General features: G+C 37.6%; 1 protein-coding gene across 4 annotated transcripts in view; it reads left to right on the top strand.

Moving 5' to 3' along the window:
• Positions 1–17,911, top strand: part of TOGARAM2 (TOG array regulator of axonemal microtubules 2) — a 91,218-nt gene that overhangs the window by 55,406 nt on the left and 17,901 nt on the right. For all 4 annotated transcript variants that reach the window (XM_087934861.1, XM_087934857.1, XM_087934842.1 and 1 more), the window contains exons 7-14: positions 2,718–2,899; positions 5,236–5,392; positions 8,788–8,952; positions 9,539–9,680; positions 12,227–12,332; positions 16,404–16,639; positions 17,288–17,446; positions 17,532–17,649. In XM_087934861.1, coding sequence (XP_087790987.1) covers positions 2,718–2,899; positions 5,236–5,392; positions 8,788–8,952; positions 9,539–9,680; positions 12,227–12,332; positions 16,404–16,639; positions 17,288–17,446; positions 17,532–17,649 — 1,265 coding nt within the window. The remainder of the gene's footprint in view (positions 1–2,717; positions 2,900–5,235; positions 5,393–8,787; positions 8,953–9,538; positions 9,681–12,226; positions 12,333–16,403; positions 16,640–17,287; positions 17,447–17,531; positions 17,650–17,911) is intronic.

Raw genomic sequence — 17,911 nt, 5'->3', positions numbered from 1 at the left:
ATTTCTATTGTCATAGTGAAAATGATAGCCCCCCACCCTCCATGGCAGCTTCCGCAGTAAAAGTGCCCCAGGATGGAATGAATTAAACACACAAAAATATGTTATTGATTTTTAAACAACGTTGTTGTATAAATTATGATTGGCTTATAGCTTGAGTTCATTGGTTTTTTTTTTAAGCAGATCCTTTTTAATTCTCACTGGTATTAAAAGCTCAGCTGGAGAATCATTCCTTGTTGTGTGTTAAAATGAAATGTCACATTTTATCCTGGGGTGACTGCTTGGTCAAAGGTGTTAATTTCAAAGGGTAAAACTGCTTGCCTTGATAATTATTCCACAGCAGAGATCACTTGAAAACAAATTTATTGCGATAACTACTTTAAGCTAGCTGTATTCTTTTACGCTGCAGTTTAATTTCCTTGCAAACAAGAACAGGTATTTCATCTGGATCCAAAATCTGGAGTTTAGATCCAGTATCTAGCAGTCAAAGATGTTAGAATGCATATTTAATATTTTTGCTGTTTTCACTAAACCATTCATATAGCATATACTGTGTTATGGGATACAGTAATATAGCAAAGCAACCTTCTTGTTATTTTTGTCTGAGGCCTTTACAGTTTTCTGTGGCTCCTATTCACTGACTCTTTTCTCTGCTTCTATCTTGATCCTGATCTTAGGATAAATAGAAATAGAATAGAATATAAATATTTATAAATTTATAAACAAATAGAATATAACTACAAAAGCCATTTAGATTCAATTCCTGTTCACATTATGACATAATAATACTGGAAAATCTTGGACAGTACTTAGAAAATCTGCACATTGACAAAATTTCCACCTGTCAATTACAAAAGGCCACAGAGCTTGGATCTGCTGCACACATGTTATGCCGATTCAGTGCAATATCTTAGGTTTTTGGAAAGAACTCAGTATGTATGATGGCCAATACCAGCTAAAGAACTGACAGCTATGATTTCACATTTTTGTGTATATAATAATAATAGAACTAAAACAGAAAAGCTCCTGCCACATAACACTTATTAACACCATTAGTTAACTTTTACTTATTCTCCTACCCAATTTTGTCCCTCTGTGACTTATTTGTGCACGTTATAGGATCAAAGTATTGGTCTCTCTAGCTCAATAGGGTTGGTGCTCCCTGATTGCACCTCCTTCCAAGATTTCAGATGAGTTGCCTTGGAATTGAGCCTGGAACTTGAGAACACATATCTTTGGCACATGAGCTCTGTCTAACCTGGAGAGAGCACTTCTTATTCTAACTTAGGTTGTAATGATCAGTCCAGGGAATAAATAATTACTGTACTGCCAAGATAAAAACTTCCCTCATATAATTCAACTTGCCAGTTCTTGGCCGGAGAATAAGAAAGAAGGAAAGAGGCTACAGTATTTATTCTTTATTTCAGGAGCTGAAGGGAGGGAGGGAGACACACACACAGAGAGAGTATTGATGGGAATTATTATCCACTGGAACTAACACAGTTAGAAAGTGTGAACAGGTCATTCTGTATCAAGGAAATAAATTTATTTCAACCTTCCCATGGAATTGATGTTTGGCATCCGTACATTTTAAAATCCCAGGTAAATAGAATAGAATAGAATAGAATTCTTTATTGGCCGTGTGATTGATGTGTGATTGGACACACAAGGAATTTGTTTTGGTGCAAATGCTCTCAGTGTTCATAAAAAGAAAAAAAATACATTCGTCAAGAATCATAGGTATAACACTTAATAGTAGTCAAAGGGTACAAATAAGCAATTAAATCATAATAATAAGCGATCAAATTAAATCAAATTATATTAAACAGTCAATAAAAATCATGAGGATACAAGCAACAAAGTTACTTTCATGCAGTCATAAGTGGGGGGAGATGGGTGAAAGGAAGGATAAGAAGATGAATAGTAATAGTAATAGTAATGCAGACTTAGTAAATTGTTTATTCAGAACCTTATGTCAATTTAGTAATGAAATTAGAGTAAACATATATGTCAACCTACCTCTGGGTCAGCTAAATGGTCCCATGCTTGTAGAGATGGAAGGATTCTTAATAAATTCCCTCATCAGTGGGTGATAGTTATTGAGAGCCTTTCCCAGATCTGCTGTGAGCTGCTATTTAGGCTCCTTTGAAGATGGATTTAATGCTCTTCTGGAACTGTTTCCTTTCATCTGGCTCTGAAAGGAGTCCATCAGCTGGCTTGTCTGGCAATACAATCATACAAAATACTTGCACAAGGCAGATTGAATTTTCACAGGTGATAAACCTGTCAGTCTAGCCCTCTGCCTTAATTCCCTTTTGTTTCTTAGCACATCCTATTCTGTGTTTAGGGAAAGTGATTTATGGATATTTTCATGCTGGGGTGAAGTTTGATAAGAGAAGAGGAAAAGAAAGTCAGAGGCAACACCAATCTCTGACCTTAATGTTTCCTAAATTCCATAAATAAGAATAGCACCGTTTATTGACATTGTGTTTGTGACAGGATGAGGATCATCAATGGGACAGTAAATTTTATACTGGTACAATACCTGTCTATGAACAAGAGCCCTTTATCTCCATCTACAGTGAATGATTCAATTTGTTGGAATGCCCCTTGATTTTTTTTCTTTGCTCTCACTATCTTCACAAACTCTTTTAAAAATTGCATATATAATTACGGTCCACAGTAATACAGTCCATTTTTTAAAAAAATTGGCTTATCAGAAACTAGATTGTCTGAACCTGCTTTCCATAATGGCTTTGCTGCACCTTTGAAGATTGTTGGGGGATCACTGGCATCCTTACTGCTACCAGCCACCTCCTCCCTCTGTCTGGCCAAGGAAGTGGACTTGCCTTCAAATCTTCACCTGTTAAAAGATGATGAATGGAAAGAAAACAATGGAAGGGTATGTTTCATTTTCTGTTTCCATCTTTTTGCATTTTGGCATGAAGGCCAAGGTGGCTTTAAGGTTGGCATTTATCAGGAAAAAGTAAAGAAAATATTACAAGGACTCAAACTGGCATGAAGGGATATTGGGAATGCTATTTGGAAGGCGGACATCATAGCTGAGCTTGATAGGCTTGGCTCTGCCATTTGCAAAGCTGGCAATTATCAAGCAATGAGTGATGAATCTCTTCTGAGATAGAGCTTTGGAAAGGAATTTCTGGAGGAAACAGAGGGAATGGGGCCTAAACCCGGAAGTAATACTGGCAGGATGAACAATGCAGGATCTCAGCCATCAATATGAATGCTTCCCTCTCCAACAGAAAGGCAGTGATAATGTATTAAGTAATGAAAAACTTAGTGGCTTCCCCACACTTCCTTTTGCCCAATAGGGCTGGCCTTGGCTGGAATTCCATCCATCTGTCCTTCCATCCATTTATCCACCCCTCCTCCTCCCTTTCTATAAAGGGCTTTTCTTCAAAAGCTCAAGGCAGTCTCTCTGCTCTAGCTTTTCTCTCCACAAATAGCTCCTTGAGATAGATCATGCAGAAAAAGCTCCTGGCTCCAAATCAACCTCTGTGTATTCAGGGCAAAGGCTGGATTAAAAGCTACGTTTTCCCATTCCATTCTAGCATCTTAGGTACTAGATTATATTGGTCTTTTCAAAGATTTACCAAAAAGGCTTATAAATAGCTTGACTCAATGGTAGGTAATAAAGTGGTAGGAATAAATTTGAGTCATTTGTTATTAATTACTGTGTAATATCAACAAAGCCTGTGTGATATCCGCACACTTGTACTCCACACACAGCAAAAGCTACCAGAATGAATACATAATTTAAGTATAGCATTGCATTTTATAGAATGCAAAAGAATACAGGTCACATTGAAAATGTGTGAACATTAAAATAAATGTGAAGTGGAGAATTGGTCTTTGATACAAGCAATTTATGTTCAACACAATGTGATTTGATTAGGAAGGGTATCTACCACTTCCATTTTATCTGTCCCAGATCAGATTCTTTCTAACCAATTCAGAATTGTGCTGTTTAAGCTTTTCTATCTGGGGGGCTAAACAGCTTTAGGGTAGTATGGGCTTAACATCAGTCCCAAAATAGCAATACATCTATGTGATTTCATAAGAGATTCCTTATATAATTTTTTTTTGCTGCAGGTCTTTTTTCTTGCTCTAGTTTTTTCTGATGCTGTACAACATCCCTTGATATTTTTTTCTGATTTAATATCTGCCTCAGATTAAGCTTTGTCTAATAATTCCAACTTTGGGTGACAAATAATATGAGGTAAGGGGAATACAGGATTAGAGTTCCTTATGTTTTCCTTTGAAAAGCAGCTGGTGTGTTTTTATGAGTATAACAAATTCTGTATCATTAGGAACTGGGCTTTAATGCTTTTTCTCCTGCACCATTTCACTAATGTAAATTGGGCTTCTGGTCTCAAAATTGCTGTTAAGCATGAAAGAAACTTCAGCAGGTTCCTGTGTTACATATGATCCATTTTCCCTTTCTGCTTTGCAATTAGTTTCAGACTTAAATCAAGAATTAAATGGCTGGCATTCAAGTCTCTTCTAACAGCGCTGCTCCTTCTTCCATCTTTATAGAAACTTGTAAAGATGCTCAGAGATTTAGTAAGAGAATCTGCCATGTCATGATTCATGTGTAATATGGCTTGAATCTCACTTTTTAAAAGCCCAACCTGAATTACATATGCTAAATCAGGGGTGTCAAATTCGATTTCATTGAGGGCCGCATCAGGGTTGTGTTTGACCTCGGGGGGCCGGGTAGGCATGGCCAGGGTGGGTGTGGCCAGCTCAATGTCACTCATGTTGGGGGCACCTGTGTTGGCCTGGGTAGGGATCCTCCTGCAGCCTTCTGCCAGCGAAAACAGAGCTCGGAAGGGCACCCTCCTGAGCTCCATTTTTGCAGAGGCACCGCGGGCCAGTCCTTCACTGTTTCCAGGGCAGTCTCGTGGGCCAGATCTAAGCACCCCACTGGATCTGGCCCCCGGGCCTTGAGTTTGACACCCCCATGCTAAATTGATAGAACTTACCATGGCTATCTATTCAGGTAGACTCCAATGAAAAATGAAGAGCGTGAAACCATCATTCACATTGATAAAATATTTAATTTGGGTTATAATAGATTAATAATAATAATGTAACCAGTTAATCTGTCTCTTTACTATTGGGTACAAGTTACTCTCTCTCTCTCTGTATGTGCCTGCACCTGCACCCATACACATATACATTTGTATGACATGTGCATGCTTCTATTGCCTCCAGATTCATGTCACAATATCCAAGTCAGCTCAGGAGAAAATGCGTCAAAAGCAGCTAAAGGAGATAGAGTTCTTACACAAAGAAAAGGAGAAAGTGAAAGAGAGAGAAAATGAAAGATCCACAAAAATCCAGGAACAACAGTCAAGAAATGTTCTGGACGGTATGTGATTAATGTAAAAGAAGAGGGAAATTTATTTTTGCAGATGGATTTATTTTGTCCAATCAGATTAGAAATGGTCTGGTGCCAACCTTAAGGAGCTTACCCACTCCCCCTACCCCTGCACTCATGGTATCCCCTGGTGAACTTAAGGTGGATTAAAATGGAGCCTAGACAGCAGTAGGAAAAATAGCTTAAACAATCCAGCTCTGTTAGAAAGCACATTGTCTGATTGGTTTGAAGCTGCAGCATCCAACGATAGATTAGTCCGGAATTACAGTATATTGGCAAATTAAAATTCTGATAGTAGCTGCTTTACAACATTTCTTTTTAAATAGTGCCAGCTAAAATGAATTTTTAAAAGTTTTTTTAAAAAAATTATTGAAACAACTGGCCGGTATTGGCCCCATTCATGCTGGGTTCTTGTCTTCAGCAAGAAAGACATGTGAAATTTCTGAGCAGTTTCTTTTATTCTTCTTCACCTATAGACAGAAATCTTGCCAAACCAAAGCAATTGTTTGCATCACTATGGATATAATCTGAGAATTGCTAGGGAGAAGTCTTCTTAATTCTCTTTCTAGTGACCAGACTATTTAAGCTTTGCTGTCTCTTTGCCCTCTGGAATTCAGCCCCGCTCTCCTGGGAAGCCAGGTTACATTCCACTACAGTCCTCAGTAGAGTTTTGCATAATCATAGATTCCCTTAACATTCAGAAAGTTTAGCATGCAAGAAGAAGTGGAAGACTCCTCAAAATGTGGTATGTGATAATTTCAGAACTCTTTTTTCCTGAAGAACATCTTGGGCTGGAATGAGATTCTGAAGGTTTGAGATTCTGCTTATGTAAAATTGACATTAGATGAGATTGTCTTTACTCTGAATAAAGATACCAGAAAGGAAGAAAAATTCATGACATCAGGTGAATTTCTATGGGTTTTTATGTTTTAAAGACAGAGAGTCCCTATCAGGGACAATGTTGGATCTGACATGTTTTGTTCAAACCATGTATTTTAAAACAGCAACAGCAACTGTCTGTCCAGCAATATAATTTTTCTGGGAAAATTATATTGCTGGACAGACAGTTGCTTTTGCTGTTTTCCCAGAAACCCAGAGTACACGACCTAACGGGACTTGCACATGAAAAATTATTTGGGTCCAGGATAAAAGCTAATTTTAATTTTACCTGAATTAAAAGTACATTAAATCGGTTAAATATAACAACATGATCATATTCAATGGATTTAGTGGTTTTCCTCTTCAAGCACATTACAATTTTCACTTTGCTGGCAACTTTAAAAGGTTCTCCAAGGGCCATTTGAACAGCTTTTGAGACTATGGGTGCTTTTAAGACCACAAGGTGCACAACAATATTTAATTTTAAAGAAATTGTGACAGAAGGAAAATATTTTGTATAAAGTGTTTGTTTTAAGAATATTCATACTCCTAAAGCTTTCAGAAGGAGCATCAATATTGCTTCTATGAAGTATGCACTGTAAGTTTGGGAGCATTTGTAAGACATTTTGGCAATGCTCTCTGCTGCATCAGGGAAAGATACTAGTCTGCATTCTGCCAAAACCAGACCTTTATGCCTGGTCATATTTTTTTTGCTTTTTTTTTTCCTAAGAGGCTATCCTTTCAGAATTTGGGAGAAAAGCTGGTCGTCTGGAGGACAAGTGCCCATTATGACATTTTTTTAAAGTGTACCTCTAGGACCAACCAGTACATGTGGAATGAAGATTATCTTATTGAACTCAAAATGCTATAATCTTTAGTTGATACACTGATTAATTCAACTTTTTAAAAAACTTGCACTTAATTAAAATAGTATCCCTGATTAATTAGGTAGCAGCTTTTGTATTTCCTTTCTTCAAAATCTGAAACATTTCACCTTTTGATTCACATGCAAAAGAATGCCAGAATAATATATGTATGCATACTTTAAAACTGTTGAGCTGTTTCACATGTGAATGTTGAAGTTCTTTCAGAATGGGATAGGTAGAAAGGATTAGACTCATTTGCTACAATGACTCTGTAGTTTCTTCCCCAACCCCCCCAAACTTTCACCTTAGACTGTCTACTATTGACCTCACCCCATTCCTAAGAGGGCTGTAAGAGGTGTGCACAAGTGCACCAGCGTGCCTACTGTCGCTGTCCTAATGTCCCCTTTTATTCGTACCCATTTCATGTAATCAGAATCATGTACTAATTATATCTGTTATCTAATACATGCTTGACAAATAAAACAAACAAATAAAATAAATAAAAATGACATAAAGCAAGGCAAACTAGACTTACCCCTTGGACTGGAGAAAGAAAGCAAAAGATGGCTGGAAGGCGCCTTACCTGATTGTCTAGATCCGGGTGTCCAACCCTGGCAACTTTAAGACTTGTGGATTTCAACTTCCAGAATTCCCCTACCTCCGTGCATGGTTTAAGCCTATAAGTCTTGCCAAGGTTAGACAGCCTTGATTTAGATCTACTTAGTTCCATTACGGATTTCCCTCCCCAATAATTTTCTCCCCTTCCACTTCTAAATGGGACTTGGCTTGCATTAAAAAGATAACCAATGAGAACCACAAACAAGGTCACAAAAAAGATTTACCTCTAAAATGGAAATGAAAGAAAAGAAAGTGAAATAAGATGCTCCGAAGCAGGGTTTTTCAAATCTAAGGGGTACCTCCCTTGGGGAAGTGCAGACAAAGACTTGGAATATGGAATATGTGAAGAACATTTTTGTTGTACTGTTACAATAAATCCATCTTTCTCAAAGTTTCCTTCTTGTTTTGATTTGTGTTTATTTTGGTGTTTGGATTTTTAGGAGAAGCGTGTGCATTAAGACTACACCAAAGGGAGGTATGATGGCAAAAAGTTTAGAAATCCCTGTTCTAAAGCATAGAACATAAATGTTATCAAACTAAATCTTTGGTCAACTCACCAAAAAGGAAATGAAAAAAGGCACACGATTCAGAGTTACAGGCAGAGAATGGTGATTAGAATTTTTTAAAAAGAGCTTACATGGGAAATTGTATTTTAAATGCTGACATTGAAGCAAATTCCTCATCCCAAAAATGTAATCAAGGTGATATGTATAAAATAAAACCCTCCACTTTCTTGATCAGTTTACATTGACAAATACATACAGTAAAGATAATGTGTGGCTGGTGTGTCAAAAGATGATAAGGTCATATAAGCAGTTTAATTCTTTTTGGATATTTTTAAAATAAAAAATAATAAAATTGGAATACTAATGAGGATAAGTAAAATAGTCTCGATCAATTATTAATGTGAACATCCATTGGTCCAACAGTGCATTGAATGAATTGTTTTCTCCTTTCATGGTGTGTTCTGGCAGATGTTTCTAGCTCCATCCTTCACTGACCCCCTTAAATTACTTTCTGCAGGATCCAGTTGGCTTAATCACAATGGAGCCACCCCTGTTACCCTCAACCTGAGCAACCCTTGCAGAGCTTCTGTAGGGATGGCTTTAAGGAAACGAGTGAACAGGCCCTCATTGCCCAGCATTCCTGTTATCAGCAAAGAGAGCAACTTCTTGAGACATGCGTCAGGTGTGACATTAAAATTTTTGCCAGCTTTTAAAACGTACCCTTTTTGCTTTTGCTATAATATGAATGGAAAAGGATTTCATGGACTTCCTATATTGGTTTTGTAGAAAAAAGTTATAAAGAAGGTGCCTGCACTATGCATTATAATGTTAGATGCTTTCATGACATCAGTGCTGTCTCTCACTGGGTGAGAAGAGCCATTGTGAGGATGTACCTGTAGCCTGAGTTGTTGAGATATGATGGCTGCTTTGTTGCCAGACAAGGGCAACTCTATTTTTTGAATCTTAAGAGGTTTCTTTCACACCTCTTAAACAATTAGGGAAGAAGGGCCTGGAAGGAAAAGATGTGCATTTTCTGTCTCTACTTCTGAGTCTTCTTCTTCCAGAACACAGCACAACCATCATGTTTTCAGTAGGATGTGACTTAGTATGTATGTATGTATGTATATATATATATATATATATATATATATATATATATATATATATATATATATATATATATATATATATATATATATATATATATGATAATAACATTTGAATGTACTATATTGTAATAACATTGGAGTGTAATGTTATGTTTACAGCTAATTCCCTGCCAGCAAATCTCCAACACTCTCCAGAATGGGAAGAGGATCTTGTAAATAGGGATGCCTTTGAGATAAGACCTTTGTCTCATCCAGAACATGAATTAATCGATGCTCTCAAGTGGCTCAGTAGCAATGACTGGTAAGGAAAGGAAGAACACTACTTTCTAAGCTGTGTGAAAGTCTGTGATGTCAAGACCTAGGATGTACATTGGGCAGAAAGAACTGCAGATGGCCACCAAAAATGTTTATATTTGTAATTTATGCATTTATGCATTAAAGGCAAGTTGGGTAGGAAGTGTAATACAATCATTATAATTTCGAAAAAGGAAATGTCTTCAAAATGGGGGGGAATGGAAAAAAGACAATGAGAAAAGGTTTTCAGATATGTGGGTTCCTCTAAACCACACCATTATAATGTCTGGTTGATAAGAATGCTATGGAGCCTGCAATCTTACCCCTATGCTCAGGAAGAAAGGCAGCACAGGCAGATTTACTGATTTACTGCTAAGAATTCATGCCTTCTTCCACCTCTTGTGGTTTCCTTTCCATGGTGGTACCTTACAGTGGCTCCCTATAACTCTGTGGCTCTTCTGAGATTTGACTTTGCCATGCACTATGTCCAGTTGATGTTGCATGCCTGGCTTTTTTTTTCTTATCGCAAAAAGCCAATGTAAGAAGAGAGAAAAAAAAATAAGGAAGAGGGATGGGTTCTATGTAATTGTAATTTTTAGTGCTCCCTCATAGAATAGTTGGTGGGTCTGACCAGTTTAGGGGAAGAAGGAGCTAAGGCGGAGACATCTCTAGAAGGTATTAAAAAAGTTAAGTTGGTGCCACCATTGCATGGCAGGGCCCTGCCCTGTTTTTGCCAAATGTTGCATCTGCAGTGCATATTTAAAAGGAGCTGGGCTTAAAGTACACAGCTGTACTTCTCTCCTCCTCCACCATGCTTCTCCTGAGGATACCCACAGTGTGTCATGTAACATGAACATGCAGCTAAGTTTGGAAAGCCAGGTCCAACAGTAAGTATAGGTAATGAATAACATCAGACAAGCTATCTGGGACCCATCAGGACTAGATTCAGCAGTCCATCTACATTTAAAAGACAAAGGCCACTATTTTGAAGACAGCACAGTCCACAGAGAGAACCGCTGGTTTGAAAGAGGGGTCAAAAAGGCCATCTATGTCAAAATTGAACAGCCCTCTCTCAACAGAGGGGAAGGATATATGGCATCTTCTATGGCTTCACATCCATTTGCACTATTCAGGTGACCCTGACAATACTGATAAACCTCCAGGTGGCCTCCACAACTCGCTGAAAGAAGGCAAATGACCAGCTGTCTGCAAGACATATAAATCCTTCCATTCCCCATCCAGTGAGAGCTGAAGAAGCTTCTTGGATGAGATGCACAATGTCTTTAAAGGGAAAAAACAAAGTCCAGTTGTCTTTTGAAAAAGCACCTTTGGGACATCCATGACCTGGATGACTGATAATCTCCACAGACATCAAGCTATCTGGGAGAATAAAAATTCCTTCAGAAAACTGAAGCATTGTCCAAATGAAGAGCATGAAGAGGACCACACAGAAATGCAAATAGGCATAAAAACAACATTTTGGTGGAGCACACTGCTAGTAAGTCCAAGAGTGAAACATCTTTAAATACATGAGAAGCAGAAAATTATAGAAACATGTTGGATGACAAGGAAGTTAAAGGAATACAACCATTTATTTTGGAATTTATTACCTATCTTCATTTTTTTTTGTCACCAACGGGCAAAGTTGTTAATGTAGTAAGATGGTGCTGGGGAGCATAGTATAATAAGAACAAAGTGGTGCAAAGAATAAAAGCTTTCTTTTTCTGTCTCAGCCATTTTCAAGGATAGAGCCTGTTATGCAGAACTAGTAGATAAAACACCTTCTCTTGTTCAGCTTAATTCTCAGGGGATTCTGTATGGTATATACACTATATCCATGGGTGATAAAATGTTTTTATTTCTATTTATTTTATTTTTATTTATTTGTTTGTCAAAAGTGTACAAGATAACAAGTATAAGTATGAACATAAACAAGAACAAGGGAGTAAATGGGAACAGTAAGACAGGAAGGTAGGCACGCTGGTGCGCTTATGCATACCCCCTTTAAGGGCCTTTTAGGAATGGGGTGAGGTCCATGGTAGACACTTTGAGGTTGAAGCTGTGAGGGGTTGAAGCTGTAACAATGGACTCAGGTAGGGTGTTCCAGGCATTGACCACTCTGTTGCTGAAGTCATGTTTTCTGCAATCGAGTTTGGAGTGGTTTACCTTGAGTTTGTATCAGTTGTTTGCCTGTGTATTGTTGTTATTGAGGCTGAGGAAGTCGTTGACAGGCAAATTGTTATAGCAGACAATTTTGTGAACTAGGCTTAGATTGGACCGCAGGCGGACCAGTTCCAGATTGTCCAGGCCCAGAATTTTGAGCCTGGGGGCATAGTCTATTGTGAGTGGAAGTAGTTCTAAAATACACTGTGTATGAGAATTTCTGAGTCTTTACTTTTCTATAGTTCTATTGAGTTACTTTTGTGACATATCATATTTTCACGCACAGTCTTACCAAGTATGAGAAATGAGGTTTCTGCAAAATGCCAGGTGAGACTAATGATTTCTCTTGTCTTTTTCTCATTTTCCATCTTTCTGATAACTGCCTCTCAGGCACCTGAAGGAGAAAGGACTCTTCAACATCATATGCTTGGCTACCTGCCATTCAGAAGTTCTGCAGAGTAGACTTCATGATGTTTCCTTGGCAGCTACAAAGGAGGTTGGGAATGAATATTTAACATATGTCCAATCAATCTTCTCTGGTGGATTACCTGATGCTTTCCAATCTGTTTCTATTTAGTCAGTATGTCTCCAAGCAGCTTTTATACTTTTGTGCACCTGTGTGTCTGCCCAATGTGCTATTTATGTTTATTTATAGCAGAAAAAAGTTACTACACTTTTTATTACCTTCAGGGTGGGAATAAAATTTGAGGAAAACAAGGTATACAAAGTAGTCAAATGTGCTCATATCTGTATTTGTATAAAACTGTTTTTAAAAAACATACTTTAAGGTAATGTATAATTTATGCTGATGAGGAGAAGGATAGGAGAGCAAAAGATGGAGAGGATGGAGCAGAATGAAGTGTGAAAGTCCATGGTTTCCAGCGGAAGATACCAGGGCTCTGCCTCTACCATTGCAAAGTGACAGGGGGTGGAACTCAGAGGTACAGTTCTCAGTGCCCGTGCCTGTGCTTTACAATGAATAACTTCCCACACATGGTTAACTTTTTGGAAGCTGCTAAAAACTGCATGGTGTCAAAAAGCTTATGGGGTCTGAAATAACACTTGAGAATAATATGTTTATTGAAGATCATGACAGTTTTGATTTTAATGTACTTTTAAAAAAAATTGATGTTTTATTATTTTATTTTATTTGTAAAATTCTTGTAAACTTCCCAAAATCCAATTGTTTTCAGCACAACTAAAATGGCTGTCTGGCTATCTGGACATGGTTCAGTAGGTTGGAAGTGCAGAGTAGAAATGAACAGAGCTGTTCATCTGCTATGCACATTTTAGAACAGCTTCCCATCCTGCTACTTTCCTAATATTTCTAATCAAGCAGGATGCTGAAAGTTGAATCCCAAGTTATTTGAAGGGCTCTAGTTAAAGCAAGGCTACTTTAGAGTAGCTTTTTGTGTCTGGATTGCATTTGGCTTTGTAAAATGATTTTGTTTCTTCCTTCCCAATGTGTGGGAAACATTTTGGACTCTTCTGCACTCACTATTATTAGCTTAGGGAAGGATTCAATAATGTGCACCCTAATATAGATACTGTATATAGAGATTACATCAGGCACATGCTGTATAGGTTCTTTACTTCCAAACTCAAGTTACTGCTGGTGTAGAATCTAAAAATTATCCCTGCATTTTTCCCCTCAGCCCACTTGCCAGTGCTCCTCTCGTCTCCTCACCTTATATTCCTATGGTCAAGGGAGTCCTTCAGATAGCCAGAGTACATCCAATTGTGTTGTTTTACTGTCTGGTTGATTCAGGGGAGGTGCCGATGAACAAAATGAGAGAAGTCTGTCTTGAGAAAGGTCTCTCTTGTTACATTTAGGATTTTAAGATGTAAAATCTGTTCTTGCAGCTCTGAATATATGCTGTATACAGTATTCAGTTGTGTTTTAAACAGTAGCTGGAAAAGTACTATCATTGTATTCTGCAGAGTGAAATATGTTTGTTCGGGTAGCCTACTCATGATAAATTTCCCAGATCTTAGACAGCAAAGTATAAGCTTAAGAAACATGTCTTACTGTGGAAGCATATATCTTTCATCAAATCTAATGGAAACAGGTTTAGAAATGACATATATTTTTCTGCATAGAAAGCATATGTTCTCCACTAAGTTATGGCTTCTTCTGTTTAAGATATATGACATAGACACTGTGACAGTTTTGTATAACAATTACATTCTATATGTAAAATAAAGTTGGCAAGTTATGTCAGAAAAGAGAGAATGAAATTGAACATTTTAGTTTTAGTACTTAGGAATATCTAAGAGTCAGTTTGGGCCAGTGGTTAAGTGGTTAAACTGTGAGTTATAGTCCTGTTTTAGTATGAAGCCAGCTGAAGGATCATGAGCCTTAAAAATTTGAGGCTGTCTGTCAGCCTTAGGAAGAATGCAAAGGCAAACCCCTTCTGAAAATGTTGTCAAGATAATTGCAGGGACTTGTCTAAGCAGTTGCCAGCAGGCAACACTGACTTGAAGTATCAAAATAAATAATAAATACAATGTAAAAATCTGAAAGTCTGGATCATTCGTGTTATTATGAAGGACATAAAACAATACTTTGGAGAAGGGGAAGTCTTCTGCTTATGTGTATTTGAGATTCAATGAGGAGCATTAAATAAATCTATTCTTACATATACTGTATTTTTATGTCATGTTGTATAGTTACATTCTGCATGTGCTCTGGTAACTAACCCATTGCATATGAAAACTAAAGTTTGATCAAAAGTAGTGGAAAATTCTCAAGTTGTCTTGTCAAATGCCTTGCTACTGAAAGTTATCCATGGTTACCATCAAACCATTCCTTCATAAACTTGGCTTGTGCACAATGCTGAAGGATAATAGAATTTATTTGTTGTTGTTGTTATTTTTTGCTTGGAATCATAGTATGCTACAGTGATATTACAATGATATGTCTTGGGCCATCATGATGTAAAGCCTGGTGTTTCATGTTTACATCCAGATATCGCCAGATATATTTAAATAATATAGTTTGCATAACAATGTTGTGATGCAAGTGATATTATTTGCCCCCTCTCTTGTCACCTGGTCGAACCTCTTGCTTAGAGTGATATATGAACTCATTTGTTATGGCTTAGTATTAAGATGCTAATTAATTTGATTAAACAATGCCATCTCTCAGGATTTAGGAAGGTGCCTTTTCTGTCTCAACAGCTGCTTTTTGAATAGCATTTCCCCAAAGATCCATATGGTTCTCACCCTAATGGTATTCAGAAAGTCATTAAAAGCTTGATTTTCCTCCTAGATCTTACTATAGGATGGTGGTTTTTTCTTTGTTGTTGCTACCCAGAGTAATTTAGAATTTGGCAGTCTCTTAACTAAATGAATGAATGAATGAATGAATGAATGAATGAATGATTTTTTTGTATAGGGTCATAGAGTTCCAGGTTTTCTGAAGGACAGACTACTGTGTCTTAACTACAAACATCTTAATTCTCTCTATTCTACCAATGGAATTTCACTGATTCTTAGGAAAGGGGAAATATAACCAAAATTGCATGACCAATCCAATACTTGCATTTTTCATTTTCCCAGACCTAAATACAGTTTGGCCTTCTTATAAAACTCCTACTGGATGTTGGGAGCTAGCTAGTTCTTGCATTCCTGGGAGTTAATTTCATGGAGCTGCTTACAGCAGACTTTCTGTTTACTGTATTTAACCACTTAACAGAGAGGTTTTATTGGTCTCATTTAAAGCCTTCTAATAAAAAGCAAGAGCTAAGCAAATTCACAAGCCAACTCCACACTTGTTCATTGTTTGAACAGCTGATAGGCTGCTATCAGCAGAGTTTTCAAAGGCCATTATGCTTCCTCTCTTGGCAAATATTAGGAAACCATTGGCATAATTTTGGTCTCTCATTTTTCTCTAAAATTATAATAAACCAAGACCCTATCCTGGAGTTTAAAAAGTGTTAGTCAAGATAAAAACAAGGCAAAATTTGGCTGTCACATGGAAAATAGCAATAAAGGTTTTCTATTTTTTTCTATAAAGAAATACTGTAGACCTAGGAGCTTATAATAGCTTTTTGGGCAAGTACATATAATCTCTTGGTACAAGTTCTCATGGAACTTGGAAAATATACTGTAAAAATTTGTACAATAAATTTCTGTATGTAAAAGTAACATGCAGAAGTAGGAGAAAAATAAGAGCCAGTTTGGTGTAGTGGGTATGATGCTAGCCTAGAAACTAGGAATTTGTGAGTTCTAGTCCTGTCTTATGTATGAAACCCAACTAAGTGATCTTAGGTTAGTCACTCTTTCTCAGCCCAATTCACCCCACAAAGTTGTTATTATGGGGGAAATATGAGGAAAAAGTACTATGTATTTATGCTGCCTTGAGTTACTTATAAAGTAATAATGGTGAGATAAAAATATAAGTAGATAAAATAAAACTAGTTTTAGACATCTAATCCAGGGATTTTGCATATTGCTAAATTTGGGGATCTTTATTTGGATAAGAAAATGACCCTGTATTGATTCTCTGACTGTTGTTCTTTACAATTTGCAAAAGTATATAAGAACATATGACTTTCTTTATCAGGTTAGCAACTTACGATCTAAAGTATGTAGATTTGCTATTGGGACACTTGCTGAATTGTTCAAAGCTATGACGAAGCACATGGATCAAGAGGTTGAGGAGATATCTCGAGTCCTGCTTCAGAAGGCAGGTGATACTAGTGAATTCATCCAGAAAGCAGCTGACCAGTCCTTGGGGATCATGGCACAGAGTGTGACTCCTTCGCGAGCAATGACAGCCCTCATGGCCAATGGAGTGACGTATGTACATTGCCTTTTCATCTGCAATCTCAATCCTTGCTGGTCTATGGGCATGAGCAGTAAGTGCTAGCATTTACAAAAAAGAAAAGTGTTGGAGGAGAGAATTCCATATCTCTGAATTATTAGAGTAATTTGAAAAAAGGTATAACCATTTCAGGTGTAGCTGACTTCAGCACCTAGCATTCCTTACCAATTAACACAATGGAGAGGGGCACCAAGTGTTATAGTTTAGCAGCACCTAGGGTGCAAAATTTGCCTTATCCCTGCCAGAGGATGGCTGAATTCTTCTGTATGAGTCTACAAGTGGAAATCAGAAATTTGGCTTAGCATTGCAGGTCTTTGGACCTATGCTTATTCCTTAAACTGTTTGTCCATGAAATGGAGTGGCAGAGAAAAACAGAAAGAACACTAAGCAACCCTATAAATTAAGCTGGAAATTGTGTTTGCCCATCACGATAGATGGCAACTCATTTCCTTTGCACAGGAGAATGTTTTCCCATTCATACTCTAAGAAAAGCATACATTGTAGGATAAATGAAGGTGAGCTAGAAGAATTGTTGCTATCAGCCTACACCTTGGCAGGTTTCTACTTTGGCATGGAGACAAAAACATACCCTGTGTCTGACAATGATGATCATTTTGTTGCAGCCACCGAAACCCTCTCATTCGAAAATGTGCTGCTGGACACTTATTGACAATCATGGAACAAATTGGGGCTGAGAAACTGCTCTCGGGCAACCGGGACAGTACAGAGTTGTTAGTGCAGACATTAGTGAAGATGGCTCAGGACTGTCATCAAGAAACAAGGTAACAGCAGGAAATGCCGTTTCCCCAATGAAGATGGCATTTTGTTCTTCAGTGATCTTCAAAAGATTTTCTTTTCCTCCATTAGATGCTATGGCCGGAAGATGCTGAACATGCTTATGTGTCATTCAAAATTTGATGGGTATTTGAAACAAAATGTGCCATCGCATGACCTGCGGGATGTCATGGCTGCAATTAAACAAAAAGTAAGTATGGAAGCCCACGGACAACCTTGGAACTGCATAAATTAACAGGAGACTCAGAAGATCTGATATTGTACATGGGCATTAACTGCACAATTGAGTATTTTTCAGAAATGATATAAAGCACTAATATACCAGCTGCATTCACTTGCAGCAGTAAAACCATTATTTTCTTAACTCTGCTTTATTAAATTGGCAGAGTTCACACAGGCTCAACACATTCACCATGGTTTCTAAACCACAATGGCCAAATCAAACAAATGAT

This window comes from Pseudonaja textilis, chromosome 1 (assembly GCF_049901715.1).
Source record: "Pseudonaja textilis isolate UNSWEBS1 chromosome 1, rPseTex1.2, whole genome shotgun sequence".
Lineage (NCBI taxonomy): Eukaryota > Metazoa > Chordata > Lepidosauria > Squamata > Elapidae > Pseudonaja > Pseudonaja textilis.
Note: the sequence above shows the minus strand (reverse complement) of the source record. Positions and strands in the feature narration are given on the sequence as shown.